Source organism: Orussus abietinus, unplaced genomic scaffold (genome assembly GCF_000612105.2).
Source record: "Orussus abietinus isolate OABI.00-Male unplaced genomic scaffold, Oabi_2.0 scaffold60, whole genome shotgun sequence".
NCBI lineage: Eukaryota > Metazoa > Arthropoda > Insecta > Hymenoptera > Orussidae > Orussus > Orussus abietinus.
In genome coordinates, this window is record NW_019394447.1 from 593395 (window position 1) to 612538 (window position 19144).

The window sequence follows — 19144 nt, forward strand, 5'->3', positions numbered from 1 at the left end:
TTTATCAGGTAAATTTAATGCAAATTTTGCATCGCTTTGTGTATCTGGACTTTATCGTGGCTCGTTTCATGATGTTTCATCAGGTAAATTTCATGCAAATTTTGNACAGCTTTGGATCGCGGCGAACATTATTTAATTATATATTATTATAATAATTTAATTATATATTAGTATAATTTAAATATATATTAACAGAATTAAATTTTTCGCTCATTCTATGCGAAGTCAACCTCATATTTCATACAGAAGTATCGTAAATATTAATGATTCTTCATTTATAGTGATCTCCGACACGGGTTGTGATAAAGTTATCAGAAGAGAAATGCCATTTCTCTCCACGAGGTGGGTGATAAAAAGGACTCTGCAGGTTCCTTACCTCCGAGGAATACGGTCAGTCCTCGATAGCTCTGGATCGCGGCGAACATTATTTAATTATATATTATTATAATAATTTAATCATATATTAACATAATTAAATTTTTTCGCTCATTCTATGCGATGTCAACCTCATATTTCATACAGAAGTATCATAAGCATTAATAATCCTTCATTTACAGGCATCTCCGCCACGAGTTGTGATAAAGTTATCAAAAGAGATGTGCCATTTCTCTCCACGAAGTGGGTGATAAAAAGGACTCTGCAGGTTCCTTACCTCCGAGAAATACGGTCAGTCCTCGATAGCTCTGGATCGCGGCGAACATAAGTACGTTTGCCATGGAATAACTGATGGAATGGGCGAGCTCCCGGATCTCCGATGGAAAGAGCTCGGCGGTCATCGTCCAGGGAATCGTGAGCATCCCCACCATGGACGTGCACACGTACAGCAGCAGACAAGCCACTGGAACCTAGGAGATATTATGCGATTAAAGATGATATGAAAGGCGCTCAGAAATTGCATCCAGGTAGATAACATTAAAATTCATCTACACCCTTTTTGGTGGGAACGTCATTTTGAATACTCAAGTGGGAACATAAACTGGCGCGTCACGTTACCGACATTTATATCTACGTTGAAGTCTTTTACACTCTACATTGATAATTATACGAACTGAAGCATTCCTTATGTCATTTCGGTAAAGTAATGACGAAGAGATGTATGTAAAATTGTCAAAATCCCGGGAATTCATTATTCTAACGACTGTATAGGACCAACGTCGCCATCTGTGACGTTTAACTGCAACTAAATTTTTCGCTCTAAAGACTCTGTAATATTCCATTTCTACGGTATTCTAAATTGTTTATTTTGAAGTCTTTCACAGTCTACGTCGAGAATAATACGAACTGAAGCGTTCCATATGTCATTTCAATAAAGTAATGACGAAGAGATCTATGTAAAATTGTCAAAACCCCGGGAATTCATTATTCTAACGACTGTATAGGACCAACGTCGCCATCTGTGACGATTAGTTGCAACTAAATCTTTGCTCTAAAACCTTGCGTTAGTCTCGAGACAAACCAGGATTCTCTTGCAATCGTTGGTGAATTTTATCGGTGCTTGGGATGATATGAAAGGCGTTCAGAAATTGCATCTAGGTAGATAACACTAAAATTCATCTACACCCTTTTTGGTGGGAACGTCATTTTGAATACTCAAGTGGGAACATAAGCTGGCGCGTCACGTTACCGACATTTATATTTATGTTGAAGTCTTTTACAGTCTACGTTGATAATTATACGAACTGAAGCGTTCCATATGTCATTTCGGTAAAGTAATGACGAAGAGATCTATGTAAAATTGTCAAAATCCCGGGAATTCATTATTCTAACGACTGTATAGGACCAACGTCGCCATCTGTGACGTTTAGCTCCAACTAAATTTTTTCTCTAAGAACACGCTATATATATATATATAACAGCCTAACTTTTTCATATCACCAGAACTTCGTAAGAATGATTATTTCTGTATTTAAGAGTTCCTCGTTATGATTTTACGGAAAATAGTGACGTATACCTAGCATACTTACCCAGTTCCCGCTGGTGTCCCCTTTCTTCACTTGCAGAGTAAAGTACCCGGAAACGATCATGCACGCTGCCATGCCCAGGGAAGAGATTATGCAGAGAGGTCTTCGTTTGTAGCGTCTCAGGAGCCAAGTGTTCACCATCGAGCAGAGGAATCGGGTTAGACCTACCAGGATCGAGGCCAGATACGAGTCCATCCCTGCCCCGACTTCCTAAAAATGTAAGATGTCTTGTCATTCCTTACTTTTTATTCAATTCTATTTTACAAGTATCGATTCGAAGCCAGAGAATTAATCTTATATCCAATAAAGGTTAGTAACAGGTCTTATATGCAAATGAGCAGTCTGCATCGTCTACGAGAAGTTTTGCCACCTGGCGGCGCTGTCGGAACTAATGGGACCAAACTAGTAATTCTGCAATCACATAGGCAAGTTTAGAATAACCTTACAACGGGTATAACCTTACTACAATACGTGGTTACAGTTCAACTCTATTTTACAAGTATCGTTTCGAAGCCAGAAAATTAATCTTATATCCAATAAAGGATAGTAACAGGTCTTAGATGCAAACGAGCAGTCTTGCGAGAAGTTTTGCCACCTGGCGGCGCTGTCGAAACTAATGGGACCAAACTATTATTTCTGCAATAAAATGACGTGAATTCACGTCAGCGGCGATCAGGAATAGAACTTGAAGACGTGAATTCACGTCAGCGGCAAACCAGGAATAGAATTTAAAATGACGTGAATTCACGTCAGCGGTCGCGAGTGTGTTAACATCCTCGGCCCGAGAGGGAGGGCCCAAAAGAGGGTTTACCTGGAACCAGGTGACGGCGTAGAAGAGGGTGATGTAGATGCCGGAGAACTGTTGGAAAAGGAAGAAGAAGAAGAGGATGCACATCGGTTTCCAGCCGGTGGGCTTGAGGAACGCCCTGAGCTTCGTCGAGAGGCCGCCATGTTTGCTCCTCCTTTGGTCGCTCAGCTTTATTTCGTTCTCTTTCATGATCGTCGTAAACTGGGCCTCCGCTGCGGAAATCTTGCCCTGCTTAGCGTCCGACTTGTAAAACCTGAAGGATCCACAAGGAAGCGATGAAAACCCTTCCCTTTACACCCCACTATGAAATGAAAAAGTCTTACAACGAAAATTCATATCTCGGCAGGAAAATTCTCTTCCTACACTCCTTTAAAAAATATTAATTCCGAGTTCTTGCCATTATACAATTTTTAATATGAAATTTGTATTCTAGCCCCCTGGTGGCAGTTCAAAGATTTACATGGCACCGAAAGGGTTAATGGGAGAGGACTGGCATCAAGGAACATACCACTCAAGGGCCTTCCTGGCTTCCTCGATGCGGCCTCTGGAGACGAGCCAGACCGGAGATTCGGGGACGAAAGCCTGGACGAGGACTACGGGGACCACCGCGTAGATGATGCTCAGCCACGCCGCCAGCCTCCAGGACAAGTAGGCGCCTTTCGCGTAGATGAGGAGCATCCCGAAGGACGCCAAAGTTGGGCCGAAGGACATCAAGGATCCCCTGAGCTCCGGCCTGGCCACCTCTGTGATGTAGACGATCGCCGGGGATATCGCCAGGGCCGTCGCGAATCCCGTCAGGAACCTCCCCACTAGGATCATCGGGATGTTCGTCGCCAGAGCTATTAGGATCCAGCCAACTGCGCAAGGAATAGCTCCTACTTGTAGGGTCTTCAATCTTCCGATGGCCTCCATCAGGAACCCGCCCAGTATGGCCCCACAGGGCGTGCTGATAACCACCATACTGGCTGAAATGTCGAATTGATTGTCGTCACATTTTGGGTTAGGGTTTTTTTTTTAACATATACGATAACATGCACACTCCACAGGGCGTGCTGATAACCATCACAATGGCTGAAATGTCCAAATGATTTTTCGTCAAATTTTGGATTATAGGTTTTTTGAAGTTGTACACTGGGAGACATCGATGCCCTCCCATCCTGCACAGGCGATGCCGTATCTGCAGGGGAGGCATTCGTGTCCGCAATTGTACACTCCGTAGGACGTACTGATAACCACCATACTGACTGAAATGTCCAATTGATTGTCGTCACATTTTGCATTATGAGTTTTTTTAAGTTATACGATCCGCAGGGCGTGCTGATAACCACCATACTGGCTGAGATGTCGAATTGATTGTCGGCAAACTTTGGATTATGAGTTTTTTTGAAGTTGTACGCTCCACAGGGCGTGTTGATAACCACCATACTGGCTGAAATGTGCAATTGACTGTCGTCACTTTTGGATTATGAGTTTTTTCAAGATATACGATAACATGCGCACTCCACAGGGCATGATGATAATCATCACAATGGCTGAAATGACCAAATGATTTTTCGTCAAATTTTGGATTATAGGTTTTTTGAAGTAGTACACTGGGAGACATCAATGCCCTCCCATCCTGCACAGGCGATGCCGTATCCGCAGAAGAGGCATTCATGTCCGCCATTGTAAGCTCCGCAGGGCGTACTGATAACCACCATACTGGCTAAAATGTGCAATAGTGTCGTCACATTATCGATTATGAGAAAGCGTTTCAAAATTTGCGGATGTTTACACCTGTTAGATACTGCCTCCCACTAATTGGGCATCGTTTGGCTATTGATACCGAACGGTGATTAATCGCTTATCGGGGATTTACCTATCCAAGATGTCTCGGTCTCGGTCCCGTAGACGTCCGAATTCTTGTCCTCCAAATGTGGAATCAAAACCGCCGAATAAGCCATGCTGAGTCCGACTGCGATGTGGAAACTCGCGGCGATGATACAGGAAGCGATCTACGTTTATAAAGCTTTCGTTAATATCTCTTAAAGACGTCTCTTCCCACCAAACACCCTATTTTACAGTTACATAACACTGGAATAACATGATATGTAACGAATGTTATTCAAAAGATACATTAACATCACATAACGTCGAACTATTACCGTTCGGTAACCTTGTTACAAACTTGTAAGCATTGTAGTTATATTATTAACATAACATATAATATGTTACCGATATGTTATGTATATGTTACATTATTCTGGAACTACACTGGAATAACATGATATATAAAGAGTGTTATTCAAAAGATACATTAACATCATATAACATGTTACCGATATGTTATGTATACGTTACGTTATTCTGCAACTACACTGGAATAACACGATATATAAAGAATGTTATTCAAAAGATACATTAACATCACATAACGTCGAACTATTACCGTTCGAAACATTGTTACAAACTTGTAAGCATTGTAGTTATATAATATTAATATAACATATAACATGTTATGTATACGTTACATTATTCTGGAACTACACTGGAATAACATGATATATAAAGAATGTTATTCAAAAGATACATTAACATCACATAAAGTCGAACTATTACCGTTCTGTAACAATGTTACAAACTTCTAAGCATTGCAGTTATATTATTAACATAACACATAATATGTTACCGATATGTTATATATACGTTACATTATTCGTTTTATAACAGTGTTATATAGCTGCGCAGGAAATAGTAATACAAATCTTACTTATATGGTATATGTATGTTACATTACATGTTATTAACGTTATGTAACGGTTATATTATTGTTATGTAACCGTGTTTGGTGGGTTGGCCATTTATCCAAAATTTTAGGAGACACTTACCTCCGGCACGACATTTTTTATCAGAACGGGCTCCACGAAGCCCTTATTAAGGCTCCTGCTTGATACGATCGCATCCTTAAAGCATTCCCTCTCATTTTCCTCAATGTTCTTCGAAGCCTCACGCTCGACACTGAAATTAAATTATTCCGAGGTCAATTAAAATAATTACATGTAATTTTAATTATACCGGAAGCAGAATAGGCAACAAAAAGGAAATAGAATAAAAAAGAAAGGAAGAATAATATTTTTGGCGACGAAATAACGCAAATATCACGTTTTATATATATATATATAAAATATAAAGAAATAAATATCTATGTAAACACGGAGCCATTTCGACATATGGGCGAAATTCGTCTGACCGTGCAGGCAATATTGGACCAAACGTCGGCCGCCTTTAGGCGCTCTTAGTAGCCAAAGGGTTAATTGTATTTTTTTCTCTATGAGGATACAAAACGGGCCGATTTTGAGGGTTAGTTCACTATATCCGCGAAAATAGAAGAACTAGGGGAGATTAGTTGAGCTCTCTAGACGACTTAACATATCGCTATAATAGCTAACTCATTTCGGCATAAGAGCGAAATTCCCCTGACCGTGCAGGCAATATTGGACCAAACGTCGGTCGCCTTTATTCGCTCTTAGTAGCCAAAGGGATAATAGTTACATAAAGAATTTAAACTCGCAATTCCAACAGATCTCTGTGGCTTACTTCTGGGAAGGAATAAGAAACTCATTTCTTTATGAAATATCTCATAAACTGACTTGAATTTTCTTCCGTCTACAAATTTCCGCTCTAATTCACCCATACGCGTATAAAAATTTCAATTGACACGGTGTGATTCATTTCGAAGGATCGAAAGAAACTGAAAAGTCGGTAATAGTTCTAGTAAAGATCACTTCATGATCTGGCTCTTCTAAGAATAGGGAGAAACTGAAATACCCGCCGAGTTTATCTAGGAATAAAAAATCACTTTCAAATGCCCTGAATTGTGGACCATAATAGTTGCAGGACATGTAAGGTTACACGTGGCGTAATTTTTCACCATACTTGGTAGAATTTTAATAACTCCGCCGGAGATTGCTAGACAGCTATATGCTAGTTATCGTACAGACTTATATGTCTTATATAGGTGGTGTACTTTCTATTAAAGTTTGCTGGTCTCTCTATTCTTTCCTGGAATATCCGTTTTTATACATCATATTATTATATAAATCTTTTCGTTCGACATGTATTGCTTTATGACATTTTTTAAGGGCATTGATCCGAACTGTCTCAAACTTTGACACATGGCTCGTGGGTACTTAGGAATTATCCTGATACTTTCAAAATTTGGATTTTTGAAACAAATTATTTTAAGGTGAAGTGAAACCCCCCCTCAAATCAGTCGACTCAAAAAAGACAATTTTTAAGGGCATTGAACTGAACCGCCTGAAACTTTGACACATGGCTCGTGGGTACTTAGGAATTATCCTGACACTTTCAAAATTTGGTTTTTAGAAACAAATTATTTTAAGGTGAAGTGAAACCCCCCCTCAAATCAGTCAACGCGAAAAAGACATTTTTTAAGGGCATTGAACCGAACCGCCTGAAACTTTGACACATGGCTCGTGGGTACTTAGGAATTATCCTGACACTTTCAAAATTTGGATTTTTTAAACAAATTTTTTTAACGTTAAGGGGATGTGAAAGTGGCACCTGAAAGCTCAATTATTCATAAAATTTATCCCCGAACCGGGTGTCTCAAATCGTTTCATACTTTAAAACGTGAATATGGAGACCCTAAGGTAAGGTCCTGAAACTTGCGGAATTTCATTTTTTATAAACTATTTTTAAAATACCTATAAAGAAATTTGAACAGAATTAATATTTCATGAGTTTCAGGAGTTTCCTTATAGTCTCCCTGTTCACGTTGTAAAGTTTCAGACTATTCGGTAAATTGAATTGGGAGAAAACTTTTATAAACAAAATCTCTTCGACTTCGATTTCTTTATAATTATTGTATGAAAACAACAGGTGGAGTATGCCATTTAATTTAATACCCAATATAATTTGACACAGCTGTCGATATAAAAACGAACGTCGGCGACGGAGGTATTTAGAAAAATCTTCTTTACCGACGTCGATCAAGTTCCTCGACGTGTTTCACTTCACCTTAAGTTAATTATTAGTTGACACCAGTGACAGTATATCTAAAAGCCTCCAGTTTATCTACGCACTTGTGAATGTTGGCCAACTAATTGCGGCCATTTATATTGACACGTCGATGACAAGTGTCGTTTCAATCAATAAATATTTGCCAAAGGGCAAATTCATAGAGAAGCCTCTCCAGTTGCTCCCATTTCGATTTCTATTCCCGCATTATCTCTAATAAAATCGGACAAAATATTATTCCGGAGTGACTCGGTGGTTCTGCAAATTTGCAGATAAAACAGGACCTTTCGATGTCTCTTCGATTTACTCATGTAATTTAAAAATTAAATTACCGTCGTTAAGACGACGTGAAAGGCGCTGAGAGATTTAATCGAAGTCGATAAATTAAAATTCATCTATACCCTATTTGGTGGGAACGTCATTTTGAATATTCAAGCTGGCGCGTCCCGTTACCGACATTTATATTTATGTCGAAGTCTTTTACAGTCTACGTTGAGAATTATACGAACTGAAGCGTTCCATATGCCATTTCGGTAAAGTAATGACGAAGAGATCGATGAAAAACTGTCGCCATATGGGCGAAATTCCTCTGACCGTGCAGGCAATATTGGACCAAACGTCGGGCGCCTTTAGGCGCTCTTAGTAGCCAAAAGGTTAATGATAAGGAGGACAGGTTCGATTTTTGTTAACAGTGTAACTGCCTTTCACAATGCAAAAGCACTTTCGAAAGAAGCTCTGTTTGCAAAAAGGGTTACGCGTCGCTAAAATGACTTACGAAATGTTATTACAGGGTGGGGTAAAGGCTTAATGGAGTTTCCTTAACCCATTGAACACGGAGCCATTTCGACATATGGCCGAAATTCCTCTGACCGTGCAGGCAATATTGGACCAAACGTCGGCCGCCTTTAGGCGCCCTTAATAGCCAAAAAGTTAATTGTAATCTTTTCTCTATGAGAATACAAAACGGACCAATTTTAAGGGATAGTTCTCTATATCCGCGAAAATAGAAGAATTAGGAGAGATTCGTTGAGCTTTATGGTCGACTTAAAATATCGCTATAATAGCTAACACATTTCGGCATATGGGCGAAATTCCTCTGACCGGGCAGGCAATATTGGACCAAACGTCGGGCGCCTTTAGGCGCTCTTAGTAGCCAAAGGGTTAAAGCAAAGATCCGTGCGTGCACGATTGTACGGGGAAGATTCCGAGGAAATGCGTAACAATCGAAGATATTTTGAAATCCGCGAATGGGAAGTGCAGCAAATATGTGCTCCTTGAGCATAAATAGCTGGCAAGCTAGGAATGGCCTAATTGCCATTAGATTATGCGGAACGCTCCAAGCAAATTGCAAACGGTCAGGTACCAGTCATAGTCGCGGGTTTTCCGTCTTCTTCCTCCTCAAGGAGAACGATTCTTTTTTTTTTCAGGACTTATGGGCGCAAACATGGCGGAAGCGTCCTTCCTCTTGGTTTATTGAGAGTCCCTTGTACCGCGCTCCCCAAGGCGATTGATACTTTCACTTCCGTCAAATTTATGCAATTTTAAATTCTTTTATAACAACTATTATTTCACGTCATTGTTCGAGAAAAAAAAATTGTTTCTTCAAGCTTTGAGGTTAGAAACATGGCGGAAGCGTCCTTTCTTTTGGTTTATTGAGAGCCCCTTGTAGCGCAACCCCCAAGGCGATAGATTATTTTATTTCCGTCAAATTTATGCAATTTTAAATTCTTTTATGACTTAACTATTATTTCACGCCGTTTTTCGAGAAAAAAAAATTGTTTCTTCATGCTTTGAGGTTAGAAACATGGCGGAAGCGTCCTTCCTCTTGGTTTATTGAGAGTCCCTTGTACCACACTCCCCAAGGCGAGAGATTCTTTTATTTCCGTCAAATTTATGCAATTTAAATTTTTTCTACAGTTTAACAATTACTTCATGCCGTTTAAAAAAAAAATAATAATTTCTTCAAGCTTTGAGGTTAGAAATATGGCGGAAGCGTCCTTCCTTTTGGTTTATTGAGAGTCCCTTGTACCGCGCTCCCCAAGGCGATCGATTCTTTCACTTCCGTAAAATTTATGCAAATTTAAATTCTTTTACAACTTAACTATTATTTCACGCCGTTTTTCAAGAAAAAAAAAAATTGTTTCTTCAAGCTTTGAGGTTAGAAACATGGCGGAAACGTCCTTCTCTTCGTTCGTTGGAATCCTTTTCATAATAGAGTTATGTGCGCCCAAGATGACAAAATTCCCTCTCATTTCTATGATTTTTATGCAAATATTACATTCTTATAATTTAACGATTACTTCCGGCAGTTTTGCGAAAAAAAAAAATAGTTTCTTCACGGCGTTCTTCCTCTTGGTTTATCGAGAACCCCTTCTAGGTGACGTCGATGCTCACTCCCCAAGGCGATCTATTCTTTAAAAACTCTTAACAAAATTTATGCAAATTAAATATTTTTTTCTCTAATTTATCGATTACTTCACGCCGTTTCTCGAAAAAAGAAATTTCACGGTCATCGGTTCCTTAGAGCCTCCAATCGCGTGTTAAATTTTATCGATAACTCCGTGCCCCCAGTTTGTAGAAAAGTTTTATAAACATTTTGACATTTCGGTATGTACACATCACACTTTAATATCACCTTAATGTAAATCGCTCAGATTAAGACCACGTCTCCTTCCGGTTAGAGTAATCCTAACCTCGCTAAGGCAGAAGACAGACTTCATAGACAACAAATTGAAACTAGATAACCCTAACAAAAACGTTTACACGTCAATTGGGTTAATACTAAAACCCGAGGCTAAACGTCCTTGTTTTCAATTCCTTAATATAAATCGTCCGGATTAAGAAGTTTCATTCCAGTTAAAGTAATCCTAACTCTCAGCCGGTAGCAGCTGTCGACAATTAGCACACCAGCGGTTATACAATCGGTGTTAAGGGAGGCAATTAAAAGAGCCGCCAAGGAGGGCCACGTGGCCGCGAGCGCCGCCATCTTGGATTCTCCGTAGCGTCCTTCGCAACGAGCGGTCGCCATGGCTCTTCTATCCGCGCGAAAACACCGCCGCGTTTATATTTCCTTTCGAGCATAACCTCGCTCCACCTCGGCATTATTCCCATTTAATTAGTCGCCCAGTGTTTTCCGCTAGTTCTGTTTTTTTCTTCCTTTCTGCCTCGCTCGCTCGCGTTTAACCGTATCCTTTCAAAGACACATCAAGAGGCGCTCGTAAAATGTCAAACGGGGCTCGCCTCGCAGTCATTTCTCCCTTGCGTAATGTAATGCACGGTAATGTTAATCTCAATATGGCGGCCTCGGCGCGCATTCCTTTCGAGGTTCAGTGGAGAGCCCCTTTTTTGAAAAGTTTCGAAACAATGGGAGGGTTTTCTCAAGGGGGTTCGACAAAAAGTGCCGAACAATGCCGACGGAATTAGGGCTCCAGCCTAGATCTGTTCCTTCGCCGTTAACAAATGGTTCTATGGACAATTTATAATACATCTCAATAACAAATATAAATTTCAATGACAAATATAATATATTTCCATCCATGCGAACCTTTTGTTTCGCTAGGAACGTATTTTTATCAGGCCGTCTCAGTAGGCTAAGTGATAAAAATATCAATAAAAAAAAAAACAATGGTTCAACAATGAGAATATTGAAGACGTATATTTGTAAGATAGAGTTCATAGTTTCAATTCCTTCGCTGTTAACAAAAGGTTCCACGGACAATTTATCAAAATTGTAACATCCAGAGAATAACAATAAGGATTAATACATTAGTTCTTCATCGCTTGATATTTATTTATCTTCAAATTAATGTTTCCATCCATGCGAACCTTTTGTTTCGCTAGGAACGTATTTTTATCAGACCGTCTCAGTAGGCTAAGCGATAAAGCGATAAAAATCCCAATAAAAAATAATGAGAATATTGATGACGTATATTTGTAAGATAGAGTTCATAGTTTCAGTTCCTTCGCCGTTAACAAAAGGTTCCACGGACAATTTATCAAAATTGTAACATCCAGAGAATAACAATAAGGATTAAAACATTAGTTTTGTCATCGCTTGATATCTATTTATCTTCGAAATAAATGTTTCCATCCATGCGAACCTTTTGTTTCGCTAGGAACGTATTTTTATCAGGCCGTCTCAGTAGGCTAAGCGATAAAAATCCCAGAAGCGTTTCACCTACTTCCGATGACGTCACAATGGCGAATCGCGATTTAATCCGCGTATACAATCAGTCGTGAACGTTTCCTGGCGATTAGATTAGCACGAATTTCCCAGAGATAGCGCGTCGTTTTTCCAAACTATAAAGTCACTCTTTGAGGTGAAGTGAAACACGCCGAGGAATCCACCTGTCGTTTTCCTACAATAATTATAAAGAAATCGAACTAAAAACCCCAGAAATCCTCTGGATTCATGGTTCCCGAGGCCCTAATTGAATGCAGAGGGACCCCCTGCGCCATCTGTGATTTCCGTGTCAACTAAATTTTCACTCCGAGACCTCGTATTCCCATCGTTTTAGCATAGAAGCGGCATAATATACTTTTTTAGCCTTTATCCGTTTATATGCGAGTTTATCAATTATCAGAGTGTTCTAAATTATCGTACAATTGTCCTGACACTTCTGTTTCTCATATTAGAGCCTTCAATATTTTTATATTGTATATATCCAATATATAAATAATTGGATATCGATCGAAATATGAGAGCTCAATGCCATTTTGCTAAGTTTAATTTTTTTCTTTTAGAAAATCCAAATTTTGACAGTGTCAGGATAATTCCTAAGTACTCACGTGTCATGTGTCAAAGTTTCAGACGGTTCTATCCAACACCCTTAAATAAGTATCTTTTTCGAATCGATTGATGTGAGGAGGGTTTCACCTCACCTTAAAATAATTTTTTTCAAACATCCAAATTTTGACAGTGTCAGAATAATTCCTAAGTACTTACTATTCATATGTCAAAGTTTCAGACGGTTCTATCCAATACCCTTAAATAAGTATCTTTTTCGAATCGATTGATGTGAGGAGGGTTTCACCTCACCTTAAAATAATTTTTTTCAAAAATTCAAATTTTGACAATGTCAGGATAATTCCTAAGTACTCACGTGTCATGTGTCAAAGTTTCAGACGGTTCTATCCGATACCCTTAAAAAAAAGTGTCTACTGATGTGAAGAGGGTTTCACTTCATCTTAACTCTTCTGATGACGTCGCGACTACAAGACAATAGTATCCGGGAACTCAATCAATAGGAAGTTAATTTTTGTTTTTTTCTTCGGATAAGAGATTATTTTTCCACATACATTTTCCGTAGATAAAGTAACTTAATCGCAACACTGTAACACTTACACTGGGAAAAATGTACTCGCGGTTTATTTCCGATGTACGTACCGCTTTATTACGGCATCATCAGGCTTATAAAATGCGCAAATTGCATGCCGGATGCATTTAAGGTGATCCACATGTCCGTAAATAAAGTCGGTAATTAATATTGAAATTACTGATCAGCAATTGCGTAACGAAAATTCTTAACGCGAGGAAAGTCAATATTTCTCTCGAGCTCGAGGCATTCATAAGTGAGACATTTCCCTGAAGACTTTTTGCAAATATCCTAGATGCATTTATGTAAACCTTTTGTAAATTAAGGAGATATGAAAGGGTCATTCTACATATAAAACGTTAAAATATTAGACATTTGTCCAAACTGGATGCCCCGAATTGTTTTAAACTTTGACACGTGATTATGAAGGCCCTAAGGAAGAACGCGATGCTCGTGAAATTTCATTTTTCACACAAAAACAATTATAACATAATAAGAAACAATTTTTTTTTTGTTAATAATGAAATTTCACGAGCATTGAATTCTTCCTCAGGGCCTCCATAATCGCAGGCTGAAGTTTTATAAATATTTTGACGTTTCATATGTATGGAATAACCCTTTCATATCACTTTAAATTCGAACAATTAGGATGCCGCAATTGCGACGACCCACCAGGACGATTAACAGAGTATGTACAGGAACGAAATGTGTACAAGGATAAAGAAACAATAATTGCCACCAGTGACATGATTGCAGCGAATATTCATGACGACGCTCGGAGCGTACTTCCGTTTCACGCGATTTGCGTTAAAAAGAAGCTGTGTATTGGTCGCCGGACAATTGGCCACTCTGCCAACAATTATTCATTCCAGGAAGCGACTGCATCAGCCTTTGAAGTGCGTAAAATGAGAATATAATCTCCCAATTTGACGGTAAAAAGCAAGACATTGACGCCCGGGTGATATATGGCTCGTTGGCCACGTGGGGGGAGCGATCAGCTGATTTTGACGTTTCTGCTAGCCGAGCGTGGCATACGCGACTCGTAAATTCTGTTTTAACGTTTCCTGCCGTAATTAACCTTGCGGCTAATTTGTTCAGTTTTGAAATCATAATTTGTTCGATTTTGATACCATAATTTGTTCAGTTTTGATATCATAATTTGTTCAATTTTGATATCAGTTTGTTCAATTTTGATTACATAATTTGTTCAATTTTGATATCATAATTTGTTCAATTTTGATATCATAAATTGTTCAATTTTGATATCATAAATTGTTCAATTTTGATATCATAAATTGTTCAATTTTAATACCATAATTTGTTTAGTTTTGATATATGGCTCGTTGGTCACGTGGGGGGAGCGATCAGCTGATTTTGACGTTTCTGCTCGCCGAGCGTGGCATACGCGCTCGTAAATTCCGTTTTAACGTTTCCTACCGTAACTAATCCTGCGGCTAATTTGTTCAGTTTTTGTATAATAATTTGTTAAGTTTTGATACATGGCTCGTTGGTCACGTGGGGGGAGCGATCAGCTGATTTTGACGTTTCTGCTCGCCGAGCGTGGCAACTATTATACTTAGGTATTTAGACAAAATCTTCTTTACCGACGTCGATCAAGTTCCTCGACGTCCCTAAAGAAGCAAATCACCGACTTCTTTTAAACATCGTCAAATGAACTTTTCAAAGATATCCGTTTTTCAAGTTATGGAATGTTTGCGAAGCGCCGGATTTCAATTGTTTTTTTTTTTTTGAGACCATCAGAGGGAAGTCATTCTGTATAAATAATAGGCCCTGGCGATATCCGCTAAATCGTTGGTGATGTAGCAACGGTTTAGATTGCATTTTTGCTCCTAATAAGGGGATTAAAAATAAAAAGGCCGAGGTCCGCACTTTGATCGGCGTGTTTGTCGGGTTACGTGACGCACGGCCAATAGGAATTGGTAGACAGGCCGTCGTCGTTGACGTCACGCAAAGTATGAGTCCTCTCGGAACATGTCCATCACTTTTTCTTTTTATAAGTTTTTATAACATTTCAAGCCTCACGTTCAGCTTGGACGTATTTTTTTAACCCGTCATTTAAATTTCCTAACTAATTTACATTACTAAACCCAATAAAAATCGACAGGCTTTATTAAACGTGTTCTCGAGCAGCTAAAGCTTAATTAACTAATTGTTATTATACACGTCATTTTTATTTTTATACATTTTTATAACATTTCAAGCCTCACGTTCAGTTCAGACGAATTTTTTTTAACTCGTCATTTAAATTTCGTAACTAATTTACATTACTAAACCCAATAAAAATCGACAGGCTTTATTAAACGTCTTCTGGGGAACTAAAGCTTAATTAATTACTGATTATTATACACGTCATTTTCTTTTTATACATTTTTATAACATTTCAAACCTCCCGTTCAGCTCGGACGTATTTTTTTAACCCGTCATTTAAATTTCGTAACTAATTTACATTACTAAACCCAGATAAAAATTAACAGGGTTTATTGAACGTGTCCTCCAGCAACTAATGATTAATTAACTAATTGTTATTATACACATCGTTTTTCTTTTTAAACATTTTTTAACCTGTCATTTAAATTTCGTAACTAATTTACATTACTAAACCCAATAAAAATCGACAGGCTTTATTAAACGTGTTCCCGAGTAACAAATGCTTAATTAACTAATTCATTTTCATCATATACATTTATATATGTATGAATGAAATGAGAACAATCGACATGCAAATTATGCATTTATTCACACATCCACGTAGCATATTCGCGTATTAGCGATCAGTTTCGATATCATGCTAAATCTATTTTTTATCAAACGAAGCCTTTAGTTCCTTTTCTTTTTTTTTATTTATACATTACTGTGCAAACATTCCAGACTATAGCCTGGGTTGACGTACTTTTTTATCACATTGACATTGACTGACTCATCCACGATTAAAACATAATATGTCGTCGCCAACCCTAGGAAGAAATTAATTGATTTAATTAAACACGTTCTCAAAGAGATAATGCTTAATTAACTAATATAGATTGCCTTGTTTTGTCTTCCTGATTAAATGAAACTGTACTCTAATNAATATAACGAGTGACTGATAAGCGGAACTGGAAATTCTCTTGTCATACATTCCCAGATCAGCTGATCGTTTATTTATCATTCTAAATCTTCTATTTCTTATAAAAGATGCTCACTGGAAATACTTAATGAACCGAATCGTGTTTTTTACTTCTTTCTAAGTTCTTCAAGTGAAACAATGACAAATCACAAAGCGCTAAAGCCAGAATGTATTATGCAAATTTCATTACGTCAAGCCATTAGCAGACAAGCCGTCGGTTCCATTATCACAGAATATCTCCTACTTTATTTTTTTTTTAACAATGATGTTCATTATGTATAAGGCTTTTGTGTAACTTTTTCTTTATGGTCTTCCTAGTAATATTGTAGTCCATGCATTAGATTTTAATCTTCTGAATGTTGACCGGCTCAATTGATACTAATTTCGTTAAACTTCTTAGTATCAACTGTATGGAATTATATTGTGTATTGTACCTATCGTTATCGTGCAATAATTACAAAGAAATTGAAGTAAAATTCCAGAAATCCCCTGGATTCATGATTTCTGAGGCCCTAATTGACTGCAGAGGGACCCCTCGCGCCATCTACTGATTTCCGTGTCAACTAAATTTTCATTCCGAGACCTCGTATTCCCATTGTTTTACCATAGAAGCGCACAAGACACTTTTTTTGCCTTTATTCCGTTCAAATGCGAGTTTCTCGATTACCAGAGTGTTCTAAATTGTCGTACAATTGTCCTGACCCCTTCGTTTCTCATATGTGCCCATAATTATGAAAGTGGTCTAAGTCATATATTTTTTGTTTCGAAATTACGTTGAATTAATTTTGTTTGAAATAATATGGCGTGGAATAACTGATAAACTCATTTTTTTTTTTTAATTTTGACTTAGACCACTTTCATAATTATGGGCACATATTAGAGCCTTCGATAATTATATATCGATCGAAATAATGACTAAGGCCATTTTGGCTCTGGTCTGGGGAAAGTTAAAATAATTTGTTTGAATAATCTAAATTTTGAAAGTGTCAGGATAATTCCTAGGTGCTCACGAGTCATGTGTCAGTTTCAGATGATTCTATCCAATACCCGTAAAAGAAAGGGTCTTATTAAAATCGATTGATTTCAGGGGCATTTCACTTCACCTTAACGTAATCACAACCAAAGGCTATTAACCAATGAATTTTGTCATGCCAACCAAATGTTTGGTCGATATGCAAGATTGTTATTATTCGTCGTAGTGGCCGAACAAATTAGCAACGAGATTAAATACGACAGGAAACGATAAAACGGAATTTACAAGTCGCATATATCACGCTCGGCTAGCAGAAACGTCAAAGTCAGCTGATCGCTCCCACCACGTGACCAACGAGCCACATATAAAAATTAAACAAATTATGATATAAAAACTGAACAAATTAGCCGCAAGATTAATTACGGCAGAAAACGGTAAAACGCAATTTACGAGTCGCATATGCCACGCTTGGCGAGCAGAAACGTCAAAGTCAGCTGATCGCTTCCGCCACGTGACCAACGAGCCACATATCAAAACTAAACAAATTATGATATCAAAACGGAACAAATTAGTCGCAAGATTAATTACGGCAGGAAACGGTAAATCGGAATTTACAAGTCGCGTATGCCACGCTCGGCTAGCCGAAACGTCAAAGTCAGCTGATCACTCCCGCCACGTGACCAACGAGCCACATATCAAAATTAAACAAATTATGATATCAAAACGGAACAAATTAGTCGCAAGATTAATTACGGCAGGAAACGGTAAATCGGAATTTACAAGTCGCGTATGCCACGCTCGGCTAGCCGAAACGTCAAAGTCAGCTGATCACTCCCGCCACGTGACCAACGAGCCACATATCACCCGAGCGTATTCTCATATTGGAGCCTTTAATAATTGTAAATCGATCAAAATATGAGAGCTCGACGCCATTTTCGTTCTGGTCTGGGCTGAGTTAAAAAAATCTTGTGGAAAAATCCAAATTTTGAAACTGTCAGGATAATTCCTAAGTTTCAGACGGTTCTATCCAATGCCTTTAGAATAAAGTGTCCTATTCGAATCGACTGATTTCAGGGGCGTTTCACTTTCCGTTTCACCGGTAATACCGTGCCGCAAGAAACTTCACCTCGGAAACAAATTGTAGGGGAATCAAAGTTCCGTATATTAAAGTTTAAGTGACTCGAAAATTAACATTAATGCATAAAGGTGCAATTGAAAAAAAAAAAGAAAAATGTGCAACTTGAAGAGGGCAATTAAATTCCTTCCGTAGAACGTAGATGATTGTTTTCTCCCTCCCGGTGGTGCATATAAATATTTATAAACAAGACTCACCTCAGGGAATAGGGATCCATTGTGTTAGTCCGAGGAGCACAGTGTCCGAATCACCTCGAATTTCATGCGCCAAATGAAACCCTAAGCCGCGTTATAAATGCCCTAAGTCCTGCATCAACTTCTCCCGGCCTTGGAGTTCTTTGGCATCATCTTCCGAGCTGGAAAGCAAAAAGGAATGGCCTCCTGTTACCGACAGCCGCCATGAAAATGGACCTTCATCCCCGTGACCATTCCCTTAAGGGGATGTGAAAGTGGCATGCGACAGATCAATCCTTCATAAAACTTTTCATAGAACTGGGAGTCTCAAATCGTTTCATATTTTAAAACGTGAATATGGAGCCCATAAATTTCATTTTTTATAAACTATTTTTAAAATACCTATAAACAAAATTGAAAAGAATTGAAATTTCATGAGTTTCAGGACCTTCCTTATAGTCTTCCTATTCACGTTGTAAAGTTTCAAACTATTTGGTAAATCAGATTGGGAGAAATGTTTTATAAACAAAACCTCTTCGACGCCACTTTCACATCACCTTAAGGTGATATGAAAGAATCACACTATATACATGAAACGTCAAAGTATTTATATAAAATTGATCTTCAAATTGG

General features: G+C 38.4%; 1 protein-coding gene across 1 annotated transcript; it reads right to left on the bottom strand.

The window, feature by feature from the left end:
• Positions 1-572: 572 nt before the first annotated feature.
• LOC105697784 (facilitated trehalose transporter Tret1) lies at positions 573-18693 on the bottom strand (the record flags this gene model as incomplete). The annotated part of the gene is given in 7 exon segments (XM_023432388.1): positions 573-845; positions 1965-2171; positions 2773-3022; positions 3278-3734; positions 4628-4763; positions 5637-5766; positions 18536-18693. Coding segments are annotated over 7 exon segments (1458 nt in total). The 3' UTR covers positions 573-587.
• Between the last annotated feature and the right edge of the window lie 451 nt (positions 18694-19144).